Genomic DNA, 17,039 nt, shown 5'->3' on the forward strand with positions numbered 1-17,039 from the left:
TCTCTTTTCTAATAGAGAGGCAGAATTATTATACTATATTATATTGTATCGAGGGAAGTGATTATTCCCCTCTATTCAGCACTGATGAGGCCACATCTGGAGTACTGCATCCAGTTTTGGGCCCCCCCACTACAAAAAGGATGTAGACAAACTGGAGAGAGTCCAGCAGAGGGCAACAAAATGATCAGGGGGCTGGGGCACATGACTTACAAGGAGAGGCTGAGGGAACTGGACTTGTTTAGTCTGAAGAAGAGAAGAGTGAGGGGGGATTTGACAGCAGCCTTCAACTACCTGAAGGGGGTTCCAAAGAGGATGGAGCTCGGCTGTTCTCAGTGGTGACAGATGACAGAACAAGGAGCAGTGGTCTCAAGTTGCAGTGGGGAAGTTCTAGGTTGAATATTAAGAAACACTATTTAACTAGGAGGGTGGTAAAGCACTGAAATGGGTTACCTAGGGAGGTGGTGGAATCTTCATCCTTAGAGGTTTTTAAGCCCCAGCTTGACAAAGCCCTGGCTGGGATGATTTAATTGGTGTTGGTCCTGCTTTGAGGCACACTGAGGCACAGGATGGTAAGCACCTGTACCACTGACTCCTGATTCCTAGTTTCCTGCTCTGACCACTAGACAACACCACCCCGCATAAGTGAAATTTACTCCATTATGCCTGATACATCTCCTTAATATACATAGGGATTCAGTTAACTTATCATAGAGCTGATGTGCATGAAGGCATTACTCTAACAGTCCTAGAGAAATCACAGCCATTTGTCCATGGCTTACGTTATAGTTATTTTTGCTCCCATAACATAAAAAGAAGCAATCTACACTGAGATGGAAGAAACTACCATTTCATGAACTTTACAATAGTGTGTACAGAAGATGCCATCTTTCTGGTTAAGTTCTGATTTTGGGGAGTTATTCTCAGGGCCGTAATTCACCTGCGACCTCTCTCATGTGTTTTCCTATTGAAGAGCTATGATAATTTGCTGGAAATGAGCAACACTTTCTGATAATGCTGGTTATGTGATTTCCATCTTTAATTGCAATAGCTGCAAACATTCAGCTAAGAAAAGCAGTTCCACCTCAGCCTTGTAGTATAACTGGTAACTCACATTTCCTTGCAGCTGACTTTCTGGTATTTTACTTCCAAAGGACCTACCCACCTGAACAAAGTTTCTCAGGAACATACTGTATGTAATATAACTATAATCACCAGTGCCTCTAAGTAAACATAGCTGTAAAATGGCTTTTGCAGCTGCTTCCAATGATATCTCCTTCAAAATTTATTCTCACTTTGTGCGATCAGAAAACCATACTACTTCTGGCCTTCCAACAATCCTATAATGAATCAGAATAATGCTTAGGCAAATTTTCGATCTCCAGTTTACAGCATCTGATAACCAACTGTCTAGAAATATATCATACTGACTTAGTCAATAATTCAAGATAAATACATCCTGATGCTTTGGATCTATATTGCTCTTTTACACCAAAAATCCAGTAGTAAATCCTTCTCAGATGTACCAATCATTTGCACCTCTCATCATTTCTGTGAATGTCTGATTCAGAGACCCAGTAAGACTGATATGCTTACACAATGTAGCAATTTTATTGATCATAAATCTTTAGGAAATATTTATTGATGCAGGGAGCTAATTTTTGCTTAAATTTAGGATTATAACCACCAAAATTTTTAAAGAGCTTTGCTAATTCTGAAACAAACTTTGAATTTCAATATCAGAGTAAAACTATGGCAATGGCTACACTCACACTTTACAGCGCTGCAACTTTCGCGCTCAGGGGTGTGAAAAAACACCCCCCTGAGCGCTGCAAGATACAGTGCTGTAAAGCATCAGTGTAATCAGGGCAGCAGCGCTGGGAGCCTCCCAGCGCTGCACACTACACCCGTAAAGGATGTGCTTTACATGCAGCGCTGGGAGAGCTGTCTCCCAGCGCTGCCGCTCCGACTATACTCACACTTCAAAGCGCTGCCGCGGCAGCGCTCCCGCAGCACTGCCGGGGCAGCGCTTTGAAATTCCAAATGTAGCCATACCCTATTAGAAGAACAATATATTTGAAAATGTACGGATGTGTACCAAAGTTTAATTAGTAAAATTTTAAATAAAGAAATATATGTAATCTTAATTGTTCCTACTATTAGAGGCCTCATCTGCACTAGAAAAAAAACAAAACAAAAACACATAAGCTAATTCCACTGTTTTTGTAAATAATCTTTATCCTCGACACAAGGATTTAAAAAAGACTCAGCCAAAAAAAAAAAAAAAAAAAAGAACCCATTAAAACCATTTTTTACTCTAGCCATGGGGATACTGTGGAAATTAGTTTCCAAAAATAAGTTTGTTTTTAAGAATGCAAACCAGATCCAGCATCTCCTAAGAGATCAGGCTGGATGATAGATCTACCAAACACTGATCTTGCATGAATCAGAAGGAGGCTGAAACCCTGATATTGGACCTTAACAGCTGTAATCTTTTTTAGGGTTAGGCAGAGAATGTTTAATGTAAAAACACCTTCCCTAAAACTCTTGCCAAATAAACTGATTTCTCTCTTTCAAACTTTTTAGTGGTTTCTAGAGGTTCTTGAACTCTGGGCCTTGAGTTCAAAGGACAGTTCCCAACCATCAGCTGATGGTGCAGAGAGTCATTTCAAAAGATATTTTTCTTTATATTCTGCCTCATAATTTTCCTCAATTACAGAAATGTACTTTGGGAACAGACATATTGTTGCTCTTTTTTTTTTTTAAAGACAGCTTGCATCCTCCTGAACACAAATTCTTCATAGCTTTTTAAGGGATCATGATGATCATCTGATCTCCTGTATATAAGACAGGCCATAGAACTTTCTGTATCAAGCCCATAACTTCTGTCTGAGCTCTAGAATATCTTTTAGAAAGACACTCAGTCTTGCTTTAAAGACTTCAAGTGATGCATGAACCACCAGGTAAGACACCCCTAGGTAAGACATTCCAATGGTTAATTACCCTCACTGTTAAAAACTTAAACCTTATTTCTAGTCTATAATTTACAATACTCTGTTGTTTTTAAAACACATAAAATTTTATTCTCTGCTGCCCTATTAAAGAACACTTCTGTTGTTCTTGTCCTCTCAATTCTACTCAGTTTTCTTTACACTATGCTGCCAGCAGTGACTTATGCTTCTTCCTCGGATTACTGATGAGGACAGGAGCCTCCTATGATTAGGCAAATTCTAAATTAAAAAAAATCTTACAACTATTAAATCAAAATAAGACAGGCTGGCTGCTGAATTGGCACCACTAAATTGTGCTTACCTCTGGAGAACAAAGGCAAGGCTGTTGAGATTTAGTGGCTCTTCTCACCATATGTGATCTTTCCATATTTCATTCAAGGAAGCATGCTGCTCACCCTTAAGTAGAAGACTGCTCAGTTCTTCATTTCAGTAGCGAGTATGCTGCTTAACTTTCAAAATCCTATGGTGAAATCCTGGCCCAAATAAGGTCAATGGGAGTTTTCCCATTGACCTCAATAGTGCCTGAATTTCACTGCTGATCTCTTTATGCATACATAATCTCCTAATTATTTCAACTTCAGCAGACTCAGGCTCTGAGTGACTTGCCCAAGGTCACACAGGAAGTCTGTCACACAGCTGGAAATTGAACACAGGTCTCCTGCATCCTCTGAACCACACCACCATCCTTCCTCTCAGACTGTCCAGTTCTACTTTACTAGGGCCTTAAGTTCTAATTAACAAAGGTCTTAATGCCTACAAATCTGAAGTAAAGACTACAGAGCATTTACCACCATTCTAGAAAGTAGTATTTCAGAGACACGTGAGTGTAACAATTGCTTTTTCCAGTGTCAACATTATAACAGTGTTTAAGGCAGCTTCACCTTTATGTGCCTCAGACTGCTAGTCACATGGAATTAATGCCTTAAATCTTAATCAGAAAGTGTTTTAAAAAAAGTTGTTCAGAGATGGACAGTTAGGTAGAAACCTACCTGTAGAGTGGATACCATCACTCCATAACAATTCAGTGAAATGTGCAGCAGCATAGCATGATCAGACACAATAGAATAGAACTAAAAGGTTAATTTTCTTTTTTTGTGGTGGGGGGAATCCCCTTCTTGCTGTACATTAGAGCTGACAAAAAACCAGGAAATATATTTGCAAAAATGTTCACAAAATATTTGTCCTGTATTCTCATTGATTCTAAGGCCAAAAGGGACCATTATGATCTAGTCTGACCACCTGCATAAGGAAGGCCATAGAACTTTCCCAAAATAATTCCTAGAGAATATCTTTAAGAAAAAAAGCCATCCAATCTTGACTTAAAAATTGTCAGTAATGAAGACTCCACCACGAGTTTGGGTGAATTGTTCCAATTGTTAATTATTCTCACTGTTAAAAAAGTATGCCTTATTTCCAGTCTAAATTTGTCTAACTTACATTCCCGCCATTGGATTGTGTTATACCTTTTACTGCTATACTGAAGAGGCCATTATTAAATATTTGTTCCCCAAGTAGGTATTTCTAGACTGTAATCAAGTTACCCCTTAGCCTTCTCTTTGTTAAGCTAAATAGCTAGGTGGGACAGCTCAGTGGTTTGAGCATTGGCTTGCTAAATCCAGGGTTGTGAATTCAATCCTTGAGGGGGCCACTTAGGGATCTAGGGCAAAAATTGGTCATGCTAGTGAAGGAAGGGGGTTGGACTTGATGACCTTTCAAGGTCCCTTCCACTTCTAGGAGATTGGTATATCTCCTATTATTACTAGATGGAGTTTTCTGAGACTATCCTTTAATCATCCCCAAGGCTCTTCTCTGAACCCTCCGCACATTAATCAGCATCCTTCTTGAACTGTTGGCATCAGAACTGGACACAGTATTCCAGCAGTGGTCACATCAGTACAAAATACAGAGGTAAAATAACCTCCTTTCTCCTGCTCAAGATTTCCCTACTTAGGCATCTCAGGATTGCATTAATTTTTTGACAACAGTCACCCTTGGTCACCAGTGTCACCCTTGGTCACAACAGTGTCACATTCAGCTGAATATCCACCACAACCCCCAAATCTTATTCAGTCACTGTTTCCCAGGATAGGGTCCCCCATCCTGTAAGTATGGCCTGCATTCTTTGTTCCCAGACATTCATTTACATTTACATATGTATTTATTACATATGTATTAACATGCATATTGTTCGCTTGCATTCAGCATACCAAGCAATGCAGATTGTTCTGGATCAATGCCCTACCCTCTTCATTATTTACCAATCCCCCAATTTGTGTCATCGGCAAACTTTATCAATGGGTTTATGTCTTCTTCCACATCACTGATAAAAATGTTAAATGGTGTAGGGCCAAGAAACAGCCCCTGCTGAACCCAACTGGAAACAGACCCACTTGATGATTTCCCATTTCCCATTATGTTTAGAGATCTATAAATTAGACTATTTTTAATCCATGTAATGTATACTGTGTTCATTTTATATTTTTTATGTTGCTGGAATTTTGAAATTTACTGTCTCCATAACTGGCTGAAAAATGGGATTTTTTAAAATGAAAATTGTTATAACAAATTCATCTAGATTTCACTCCCACCCCAACTCCTCCAATTTAACAAAATCCTAATTTGGAAAATGTCAGCAAGCTCTAATGTACATTCATATTTCAGAAAAATAAAATAACTTATTTATAATAAGAATTCCATGTGTAGTTTTTAATATTTTAAATATTTTAAGCTAGTGATTTTGGGCCAGGGTGCAACCTAATCTATGTGCTGCAGCCTATAAAGCACCCTTTCCCCCATAGCCATGAGGTTTAGCACCATAAGGTTTAGTGGGTCTTAAACTTTTGTACTGGTGATCCCTTTCACATAGCAAGCCTTTGAGTGTGTCCCTCCCTCAAATTAAAAATACTTTTTAATATATTTAACACCATTATAAATGCTGGAGGGAAAGCGGCGTTGGGGTGGAGGCTGACAGCTCGCAACCCCCAGGTAATAACCTGAGGGGTCCCAATCCCCAGTTTGAAAACCCCTGGTTTAGCCCAGCATGTGGGGGAGAGAGGAGTCAGGAAAAAGCATGGTCAGTGGAGCAGCTACACCTGGATACCTCACCTGTGAGCAGGAAAGGGGCACTGTGATGGGGGTAGACTAGGACCCAAAGGCCCCCTTTGGAGGCCTCAGGGTCCAGCCACACCCATCCCAGGAAAGGAGCAGTGGAGAGGTCCTCCAAGCAGGCTAGATTGGCTGCAGAGCCAATCAGAGAGGTTGCAGGGAGCAGCCAATGAGGGCCCAGCAGGCTCATATAAAAGGAGCTGAAAGAGCCTAGATAGAGCCATCTGCTTGCAGGGACTGAGTCTGAGCATATAGCCCTACTGAGGCTGGGACTACTTACTGAAAGAACACAGACACACCCTGTCATAAATATAAAGGGAAGGGTAACAATCTTTATGTATGCGGTAACATAAAATCTCTCCTGGCTGGAGGTACAGAATCACTTACCTGTAAGGGGGTAATTAGTTCAATTAACCTAGCTGGCACCTGACCAGAAGGACCAATTGGGAAAAAAGATACTTTCAAATCTGGGAGGAATGGGGAGAAGGCTTTGTTTGTGCTCTGTTTGTTGGTTCCTTCTTAGGACAAAGAGAGAGACCAAGTAGGTAAACCAGCTCCTAACAAGATCCTGAAATGATACATCTAGAATTACAGAAATTGTAAGTAATTGTAAGAAAATGTTAGATTCTTTTGTTTTAGCTTGTGAATTTTCTCTAGGCTAAGAGGTAATTTTATTCCTGTTTTGTAACTGGGAAGCAGAGTCAGAGGGAATCCTCTGTGTTTTAAATCTTTTTAGTTACCCTGTAAAATTATCTTCCATCCTGAATTTGCAGGTGTGATTCTTTTACTTTTTAAAAAATAAAATAAAATTCTTTTAAGAACCTGATTTTCAGTGTCCTAAAAACCAGGGATTGGTTTGTATATTATTCTTAAACCTCCCCAGGAAAGGGGGTGAAGGAACTTTGGGGGATATTTTGGGGGGCATAGGGCTCCAAGTGGCTCCTCCCTGAATGTTTATTTAAATCATTTGGTGGTGGCAGCAATACCGTACAAGGAAAGGAATTTGTGCTGTGAGGAAGTTTTTAACCTGAGGCAGTGGAATATAAACTTAGGGAGTCTTTCATGTGGGTCCCCACATCTGTACCCAGAGTTCAGAGTGGGGAGGGAACCCTGACACACCCAATCAGAGGAGGAACTCACGAGCTGGGAGCTGAACCCATTACATTAGTTACCAGGAGTAGGATTCTTCAGACCAAGCCCGATTAACAAGGGACATGTCTATGGTGGAGGATATCGGCCTATTGCTGGCAGGCCAACAGCAGCACGTAACTGAAATGCAGCAGCAGCAATGCACACAGACCCTGCTGATGCAGCTGATAACCAACAGAGGCAACAGGAGACCTAGTTTGAGACACAACAGTGGTGGTGTGAGATCCATTCCAAGAAGCAGAAGCGAATAGAAAGACACTTGAGCCACATGACACCTTGTATCATAGGCCTGAAGCCCAGCCATGGAGATGCTATGGGTGGGGACAGTAGAGGGGCCTATGCTGGCAGGAACCAGGGAGGTATGGGAAGGTTTAACTGCTTTTATAGTAAAGAGACCGGCCACATAAAAAGATTTTGCCCTTTAAAGAGCTGGGCTCAACGCAAGAGGAAAGGCAAGGGCCTGAAGGATAGGCCGGATGAAAAGGGGACTCCAGGCACAAATCCCTATGATTTAAGGGTATGTGCCCCAGAGCTGACAGAGGAACCAGACAAGGGTATCTCTGGGCAGCAGAACAGTAGGGCTATTGCAAGGGTCCCGAGAGATACGCAGCCTATGGCCAAAGCAACGGAAGAAGTGGTATGTCTTGCCTGCAGGAGGGCAGGGCATTTAAAGAGATATTTCCCTCTCAGAGAAAGGAGGGGCAACAACGGAAAAGAAAGATATCCCAAGCTGAGGCAAGACTAGGAAAGTCAAAAGAGACTGGGTGGGTTTCTCATGCAGGAGAGACCAAGACAGTGGCCTAGGATGGGGAGGGTCTGAGACTGACTACGTAAGAAAGCAGAGGGATTGGGAACCAGAAGAAGGATAGCAAAAGGGGTTCAGATGGTACCCCAAGTACAGAAGTATAGTCTGGGGATCCAGACAGAATCCCAGAAGCAGCAGGATACATTTGGACCCCAGACAGCTTTTCAAGGTCAGCCAGTTATGGTGGGAACCCAAGCTAGACTTCACGGTGAACAGATTAGCATAGGGGCTCAGACAGGGTCACCCCAAAAGAAAAAGGTAGAGCAGAACAGTTCTACAAGTCCCTCCTAAATGTTGATGAGCTAACCAACCATCTGGAGTCAACAGAGCATGAAGTGGGGATCTAAAATGCCTCAGAGAGCAGCTGGTCAGGGAACTCCAGCTTGCTAAGGCAGAGTAAAAGCACCTGCTTCACTTGATATTTGACCCTGAGATGGAAGCAGAGGCTCAGCATACAGAGATGGATAAGCTGTGGTGTGCAGAGACCCCAAAAGCCCAGGAGGCAACGGTGAACTGAAAAGACTCTTAGATGCTCTCCAGGTAAGAGAGACCTGGAAGAGTAGATCCTGAGTAAATGGGGCAAAAGGACAAAGAAACACTCTCCGGTCAGGGAGGGAGGAGACCCTGCTAGAGCGGAGCAAGAGATAGTAGTAAAACTACTGCCTTGATCCTATTGGGAGGGGAGGAATGTAAAGGGGTGCACTAGGCCCAAAGGCCCCCTGCTGGAGGCCTCAGGGTCTGGCTACACCCATCCCAGGAAAGGAGCAATAGAGAGGTCCTCCAAGTGGGCTAGAGTGGCTGCAGACGCAGCCAATCAGAGAGGCTGCAGGGAGCAGCCAATGAGAGCCCATCAGGCTTATATAAAAGGAGATGAAAGGGCTTGAATAGAGCTGTCTGCTTGCAGGGACTGAGCCTGGGGATATGGCCCTACTGGGACCAGGACTACTTACTGAAAGAACGCAGACACACCCAACCAGAGGGGCACTCACAAGAGCTGGGTGCCTACCCAATAGATACAGGCACAAAGTGGGCAAACACAGACTCTGCTTCTCTTCCTACCCCTCCCCTCCAATGCACCTCCCAGCATGAGGTGGGAATAGGAGGTATCCTGTCAAGGGCTGCAATAACTTACTACATCTCCAGAGCCAGATGAAGTCCTCTGAAGACCTATACTCTCATTTTAAATGATCTTTCATGCTACCAGGACAATAGTAAAGTGCCCTTTGTGTGAATGAGAATCAGACCCAAAGTCTCAGTCTAGTATTTTTAGTAGTATGCCTTAACATAGGGGTGGGCAAATCCGGCCCCTCAGGGCTTTGGATCTGGCCCGTGGGATCGCCACTCCCAGAAGCGGCCAGCACGACGTCCCTGCGGCTCCTGGTGGAGCGGGCAGAGGGCTCCATGCGCTGTCCTTGCCTCCAGGCACTGCCCCTCACACTCCCATTGGCCGGGAACGGGGAACCTGGAGGCGTGGCAAGAGCAGCACACAGAGTCCTCTGCTCTCCATTCTCCAGGGGTCGCAGGGATGTGGTGCCGGCCACTTCCGGGAGCAGCGTGGTGCAAGGCCAGGGCAGGCAGGCAGGGAGCCTGCCCTGGCCCCGGTGTGCGCTGCTGCCACCCCAGAGCTGCTCCAGGTAAGTGGTGCTGGGCCAGAGCCCAAACCCTTCCTGCACTCCCAACCCCATGCCACACTCCACAACCCTCCCTGCACCCCTGCCCTGAGTCCCCTCCTGCATTCTGTACCCCAACCCCCTTCCCTGAGCCCCCTCATACATCCTGCACCCCTCCTCTGCCCCAATCCCTTGCCCTGAGCCCCTTCCTGCACACTGCATCCCCTCCCACACCCCAACCCCCTGCCCCAGCTCTGCATGCAATTTTCCCACCCAGGTATGGACCTCGGGTCAAAAAGTTTGCCCACCCCTGCCTTAACACTATAATTAATTTATAATTAACATACTGTGGCTTTTAGTTTTTGATACAATACTATTAACTACCAAAGCTGTAAATTAATAAAATAGAAGACTATGCCTACATTAAAAAAAAATTAACATGTCAGTAGTCTCTGAAGAGACAGTTCTTTAATAATGTTGGACAGGGAATTTCAATAAAAAAAATCTTAGAAAAGTAAATGAATATTCTTTCCAGCAGACTTAGTTTCTTTAAAAGAAAATATAAAGCCCTGCTGGATTTAATTTTTAAAGGTTGACTTTGATGGTATAATTTACCTCCCCAAAAAAGAACACCCCAAGGGCCAAGTATGTAGAGAGTTTATGAAACTATTCAGTCAAGGTAAAATCAGCTATTTTTCCTGAATTGCATTTATATTAAAATAATTAAATGTGTGCAGGAGAGATGAATGGGGTATGGAATGAAGTAAGATGAGAGTTATAGAATATTGTTGTTCATATTTCACAGCTCATTTTGTCTCTATCCGCAAAACATATAGTTTTTTATCAATCAAAACTGCTTGCTTTGAATCAAACAGGTTCTAGTTCACATTAAGGGTCAGGTTGTGTCTGCTGATGCACTGGGGCAGAGGGGAAGGGGAATACAGAAAGTAAAAGAGACGCCTTCATTCTTGCAACCCTAGGCAGTGGCCAGCCGCCATCACAGTCATTACAATCACTGATCTTAGGCATCATGTTCCCCATGGATGCCAGGTACAGTTGCATTGTGATTTCCCCCAACTTGGCAAAAAGGCAAAAAAACCCCATCAAAACAACACACCACACACTGCACCTTTATTTGGAGCTGATCAGGAAAGGAGGAGGGGGAATCTCATGAAGTTTTAAATAATTGAAACACAAAATTCATGCTATGGGATTCTCTTTGCAAACTAGTAAGCTTGCAATTCTGTAAGGAAAACACAAGGCTCAGGAGTGAATCCCCCTGTTTATCAGCTAGTTAGGCTTATCTCCCTTTCATATCTGCCCTTAAATATAACTTTACTTACTTACTTGGTTTATTGTACTTATCTATTCATGTACTTATCTATTCATGAAGCTTTGACCAAACCAATCCAAACATACTAAAAACACACTCAGTTGATCCAGAGCAGGCTTCAAAAGAGTGCACATCTTTTAACATTGACAAGACTCTGAATCCAGTTGTCCTGTCTTCCATTATTTTACTTCCAAAATATTACACCATTTTGATGCAATGCACTGTGAAACAACCTTCTTTGCAAACAGACATGTGAGAGAAATCTGCTGGAAGAAAAGGAATGAACCTCGGGATTATATTCCATCAGTCACATCCTTTCCATCAGTCACAACATCTTCTTTTCAAGACATTGTGACATTTGTATTCAGGTTTGGTCATGTATAAAGCTGCAGCATTGGCTCAAAGGTGACTTAAAGTAAGTATCACTCTTCCTCCTATCTCCAATATCATCTCCTAGAAGCACCTAGATTTTCCTTAGAGGCATCATTGAACCTTTTTTGGACACTGCAGAAGCACCTTCACTAGGAACCCACCAGTGGATGGGATTTGCAAGGTTGCTCCACATGCCCAACTCTGATGAGCATATGAGGAGTGACAGGATCATAGTACAAAGTAAAGATGTCAAAGGATAAGAGGACTCGGCTTACAATTAAAAAAGAGAAAAGTTTTAGGCTGTTTCACATTTCTAAATGTGTAATATAAGGCAGAGCTGGTAAAATCATTAAATACACCAGGAAAAATTGCTATCCAGTGCCTCTTCTATACAAATCATTACATAATTGTATATTGAATATTTAATTAGATGATGTGGTGGATAAGACTAGTAGATCTCTTACTTAATACAAGTATACAAAATACAAGTATCACTACAAGGTTAGTAAAGAATAACAAATCAATTGCTTATAAACAGTCCTCTTTAACGCTCCCCACCCTCAACCACACACTCCTCTTGTGTCCTAAGCGTGTTGGCTAATGTCTCATCATATGAATGTAATTTTAGCGCCCTTGTGGCCAAGATGGAGTCTGCTCTGCAGGCAGCTTTGGCGAAGAGAGAGCGCGCACAGGAATTCAGCAGGAGAAATCCCTTCCACCCCAGGGGCACCTGTTCCAAACTCCCCAGAGTGAACACACACACACACACATGAAAAGTACAATGGATATAACAAAGAAAGGTATTTATTTACAGAGGGATAAGAGGAGAAATTACAACAAGGGGAAATATAGGGGGAGCAGTAAAACAGGGTTGCATCCAAACCAAGGCCCCATGGGCCCAGCGGTAGCACAGTCTGGAAGGGCAGACACTCAGCAATGTGTCTGCACACAGAGTTCAGGAGTCCTGAGCAAAGTTCCAGCCCAGTGGTGAGTCTTGGATGCTCCTGGTGGTCTTCGGCGTCAGTGAACTTTTCCCCAACAAACCCCTCTGGTGCCCTCTTCTGCCACTCTCTGCAAAGCCACACAGAGCGATCACCTCCCCACTTAACTAGCTAACAGCCTCCCTCTTTGTTCCCAATGCAGAGTCACAACCCCCGGTACTCTCAGCCCCATGCTGCTCTGGGCAGCCGTGATACTGGGTCCAGCTCTGGCTTGTCCTTCTCGGGCGATTCCTCCCCGGCACAAGGCACCTCCTGTCCTGGGGTGTCCCCAATCGGCCACCTGTCCTTCCCAGGCTTCAGGCAGGTTCTCTGTTGCTTCCATTGTGAAGGCCTGGGGGATGCTGCCCCTCTCTATCTCCCAGCTTCAGAGTCACCCACTGGAGCTTCCCTCCTTTTTTCTCATTCTCCTCCTCCCCCGGAAAAAAGATTTAAAGGGGCCATGCTCTCTAAACTCTAAAGGGTTTACATGAAGATTTAAGGAGAAAAGAAAGAGCATGGCAACTTGTTATGGGATGTACAAATCATCTCTCAAGACAGGAAAATGCTCAGAACTCATAAGTAATTACAGAAAAATAAATTATACTGGTCTTTTCTTGGTAATGCTGTAAATGTCCCGCCCAGAAAAAAAGAGTCAATTATGTATTTCAGAATTTTAGGGAACTGGGGGGCTACTTCCTTTACTGTGCAGATGCTGTATGTTCACACTCTACCTCAGTTAAAATGATGGTGAGTTTAATGAAAATATATTGATCAGAATAGAGGAGAGAGATTAGAGAAAGACTGTGCAGACAGAAAGTGCAGGCCCATTGATGCACTCACTCAACATTAAAGGTAAAGTATTAGAAAATATTATTATTAATGTACCTCTCATGATTTCCTTCTGTGATATGATACAGGTGATTAGCACCTCCATCAGCGCAAGCTCTTAGAACAGCTGAAAATAAAGAAATATGTTGTTAAAATACTGGCTCTATAAGCAAATAATCTTATTTTTTTACTTCTAGACATGTCTGTGATGATCAGCACAATAGTGACTGAGACCCTTACAAACATCAGTAGACAAAGCTTCACAACAATTGAGTGGTGAAAACCTATTGTTAGAAGCATTATCCCAATTATATGGTCTATGATACAGAGGTACAGATGTTATTGTGAGACCTTGGGTAAATCAGTTATATCCATGGCGGAACAGAGAATAAACTCCAGAATTCTTTGGTTCCCAATCCTGCATCTCAAAAACAAGACCACTCTTAACCTCCACCTTTCTCAGGCTTTAGGACTTCTTATGTCTACATACAAATTTTCACCAGTTTAATTAAACTGGTTTTCTTAAACAAGTGCAACCCTCCATGTGAACAGTTTTGTTTCAGTTTGGCTTTAGCTTGCACTTGTTCCCAATGAATGCAAGGTAAACCAAATAAGGCACTCAAACCAAAATAAGAATGCCCACATGGATTTGCACTTGTTCAACTAAATACACCTCTACCCCGATATAACATGACTTGATATAACACAAATTCTGATATAACGCGGTAAAGCAGTGGTCCAGGGGGGCGGGGCTGCGCGCTCCGGCGGATCAAAGCAAGTTCAATATAATGCAGTTTCACCTATAACGCAGTAAGATTTTTTGGCTCCTGAGGACAGCGTTATATCGAGGTAGAGGAGTAGTATTACTCCTGCAGGAATTCTGTGTCACTGTGAATGTGCTGAATTTATATCCTCCATAGATTTCTTTGCTTCCCCAGAGACAAATGACTTTCTGACAGGGAAGCAAGGGGAAGCCACAAGAGCAGTCATGCAACCCTCCCCAGCAGTATGTTTCAGGTGCCCACGGCAGCCAGCAGAGAGGTAAATCACTGTGGTGCAGGAGCTATGACTGGGGAAGACCCATTTCCCTACCCTATAAAAGGCTCAGCTGCTAATCCTGGCTGGGCTGGGGAGGACGGGACTTCCTCTTCTCCTGCACGGCATCCAGGGCTGGGTCAGACCCAACCCCAATTTCTACCCCCGCTGCAGAAAGCTCTGCAAACACCTCTCCCACCCCCTGCTTCCTAAACTCATCGCTCCTCAGCTGCAGAGGGAGGGATCCCTGTACAGGGAGCTGCTTCCCTGTACAGGAAGCTGCTCCCCCATCCACCCAATCCCTGTGCATCCAGAACCTCTCATATCCAGACCCTCCCACCGATCCTCACCCTGCCATACACTCAGAAACCCTCTAATGAGTCCCACTCCCCCTGCACCAGGACCACTCGAATGAGCCACCTATACTCGGATCCCCACCTCTCCACTGAGCCCCACTCCCCCAGCATCTAGACCCCCCTTGAAGCCTCCCAGACTCTCCTGCCGAGCTTTATCCCCGCACATCCAGACACGCCCCCCGCTGAGCTGGAACCCCTCCCCTTCACCTGGACCCCCCTGCAGAGTCCCATTACCATTACACCCACCCACCCCCAACAAGTTTCTGTGCATCCAAATCTCCCCGCACCCAGATCCCCCACTGAACTGCCCACACCCAGATTGCCCCTCACAGAACCCGCTCAACCCACACTTGGATCCCCCGACACTAAGCCCCTACACGCTTGGATCCTGCCTTGCTGAGCCTGCATGCCCATACCTGGTGCACATAGCACGGAGGGTCAGGGCCCTGGGATGTTTCTGGGCCAGGCCTGGTCCTTGCGCTGTGTCAGGGTTGGGTGCAGCCTCCCCACTGAGTCCGTGTCAGGGGTGGGGGAGATGGAGGGGGAGCTGCACAGTGATCTCCCACCTCTGTGCAACCAGTGGCCTATGTTCCCCAATGCCATGCTGGAGCCTCAACATTTATTTGGCAAATAAAATTTGCATAATTTTAAAATATTGTGTGCAGAATTTTTAATTTTTTGTTGCAGAATTTTAAAATTTTTGGCACAGAATTCCCTCCAGAGTAAAATAGGTTTAAGAGGTGAATTTAAACCCACCAACTTTCCCATGCTGTCAAGTAATAGTACCCACACTGGGTATGTCTACACTGAAATTAAAATCCTGCAGCTAGCCCATGCCAGCTCATTTGGGCTCACAGGGCTTGAACTGCGGGGCAGTTTAATTGCAGTGCAGACTTCTGAGCTTGGGCTGGAACCCAGGGTGTAGGATCCTGTGAGGTGGAAGGGTCCCAGCGCTCAGGCTGCAGCCCAAGCTCTAATGTCTAAACTGCAATTAAACAGCCTCGCAGCCCGAGTCCTGTGACCCCGACTGAGCTGGCATGGGCCAGCCGTGGGTGTCTAATTGCAGTGCAGACATACTACAGACAGTGATTTATGCACAGAATGGAATAGGCTGTTAAAAGCACTATGGTCTGTCTGATCCGATCCCTGTTTTTCTTTGTTTGCTTTCTTTCTTACATTCTCTGTCCCCCAAGGTACAAGTCTGGCTCTACAAATGGTACCCAAGTAGGCAGATGGTTTGACTCAATTGATATACCATGGCATTAGCTTTAAGTATTAAATCTTTAGCTAGCCTGGTCCAGAAGAAGTGAAATCACAATCAATTTGGCTGCTATCATTAGGTCACCAATTGATTTAAATTGTACTAACAAGCAGAGACGTGAGGCTTTATTTTAATCCTGTAGTTTGCCATATTTTACCTTACATTTTATAAGAGGGAAATGTATCCTAACTGTATCATTACAACAAACACCCAGACATTATTCATAAGCCACCCTAGTAATGATAAGCTACTAGGCATACAGCCTTCTCTCGCACAGGGCTTTAAAATATGACATGCTATTAAAAAAGTAAATGACCATCTTATATTACTTACACTCAGTGAGGTGCAAGCCTCTTAACAGCAATATCCAGGATAAAAGAGCCCTTAGACCTACATAGGGTCAGATCACTCTCTCAGCTTCCACAAGTAGAGGATGACTGATCTCATGATCTGAGGTGGGACGGGTGATGGCTGAGGAGGGGCAGAGGCGAGGGGAACATCTTTCTCCCTTCCCTCAAACTCCAAAGAAGCTCTGCAAGTGGGGTAGTTTGCAAGATTTTGGAGGAAGAGCATTGCATAATAGCAGATCAGCCTGGATTGGCTCCTGCTAACCCCATGGATTTCAATGTGAAAATCCAATGATGAGTTAAATACTGCTCCTTCCTGCATCCCTTTTTCAATCAACCAACACAGCCCATACCAAAGACACAGCATGGTCCAGTAGGTAAGTTACTGGACTAGGATCTATTCCTGGCTTAGCCACGGACTTCATGTGTGATCTTGGGTAAGACACTTAAGCTTTGCGTGTCTCCTCTCACGCTGTGTCTGTCTTAACTATTTAGATTGTAAGCTCTTTCATAGAATCATAGACTTTAAGGTCAGAAGGGATTGTGACCGTCTAGTCTGACCTGCTGCACAATGCAGACCACAGAATCTCACCCACCCACTCTTATATCAAACCCCTAGCCTATGTCTGAGCTACTGAAGTCCTCAAATCATGGTTTAAAGACTTCAAGAATCCTCCAGCAAGTGACTCATGCCCCACATTGCAGAGGAAGGTGAAAACCCCCCAGGGTTTTGAGATAGGGAGTGTCTTACTAGGTGTCTCCATGGTACTTTGATGATTCGATCCCAATCTCAGCTGATGCCTTTAGGTGGCTGTGGAATAGACATACTAAATAATAAATGCATGGCCCC

At 44.0% G+C, this 17,039-nt stretch overlaps 1 protein-coding gene across 3 annotated transcripts in view; it reads right to left on the reverse strand.

Moving 5' to 3' along the window:
• TPK1 (thiamin pyrophosphokinase 1) overlaps nt 1-17,039 on the reverse strand; it is a 539,274-nt gene that overhangs the window by 308,529 nt on the left and 213,706 nt on the right. For all 3 annotated transcript variants that reach the window (XM_030551432.1, XM_030551433.1, XM_030551431.1), the window contains exon 4: nt 13,248-13,317. In XM_030551432.1, the coding sequence (XP_030407292.1) occupies nt 13,248-13,317 (70 nt within the window). The remainder of the gene's footprint in view (nt 1-13,247; nt 13,318-17,039) is intronic.

Source organism: Gopherus evgoodei, chromosome 2 (genome assembly GCF_007399415.2).
Source record: "Gopherus evgoodei ecotype Sinaloan lineage chromosome 2, rGopEvg1_v1.p, whole genome shotgun sequence".
Taxonomy (NCBI): Eukaryota; Metazoa; Chordata; order Testudines; family Testudinidae; genus Gopherus; species Gopherus evgoodei.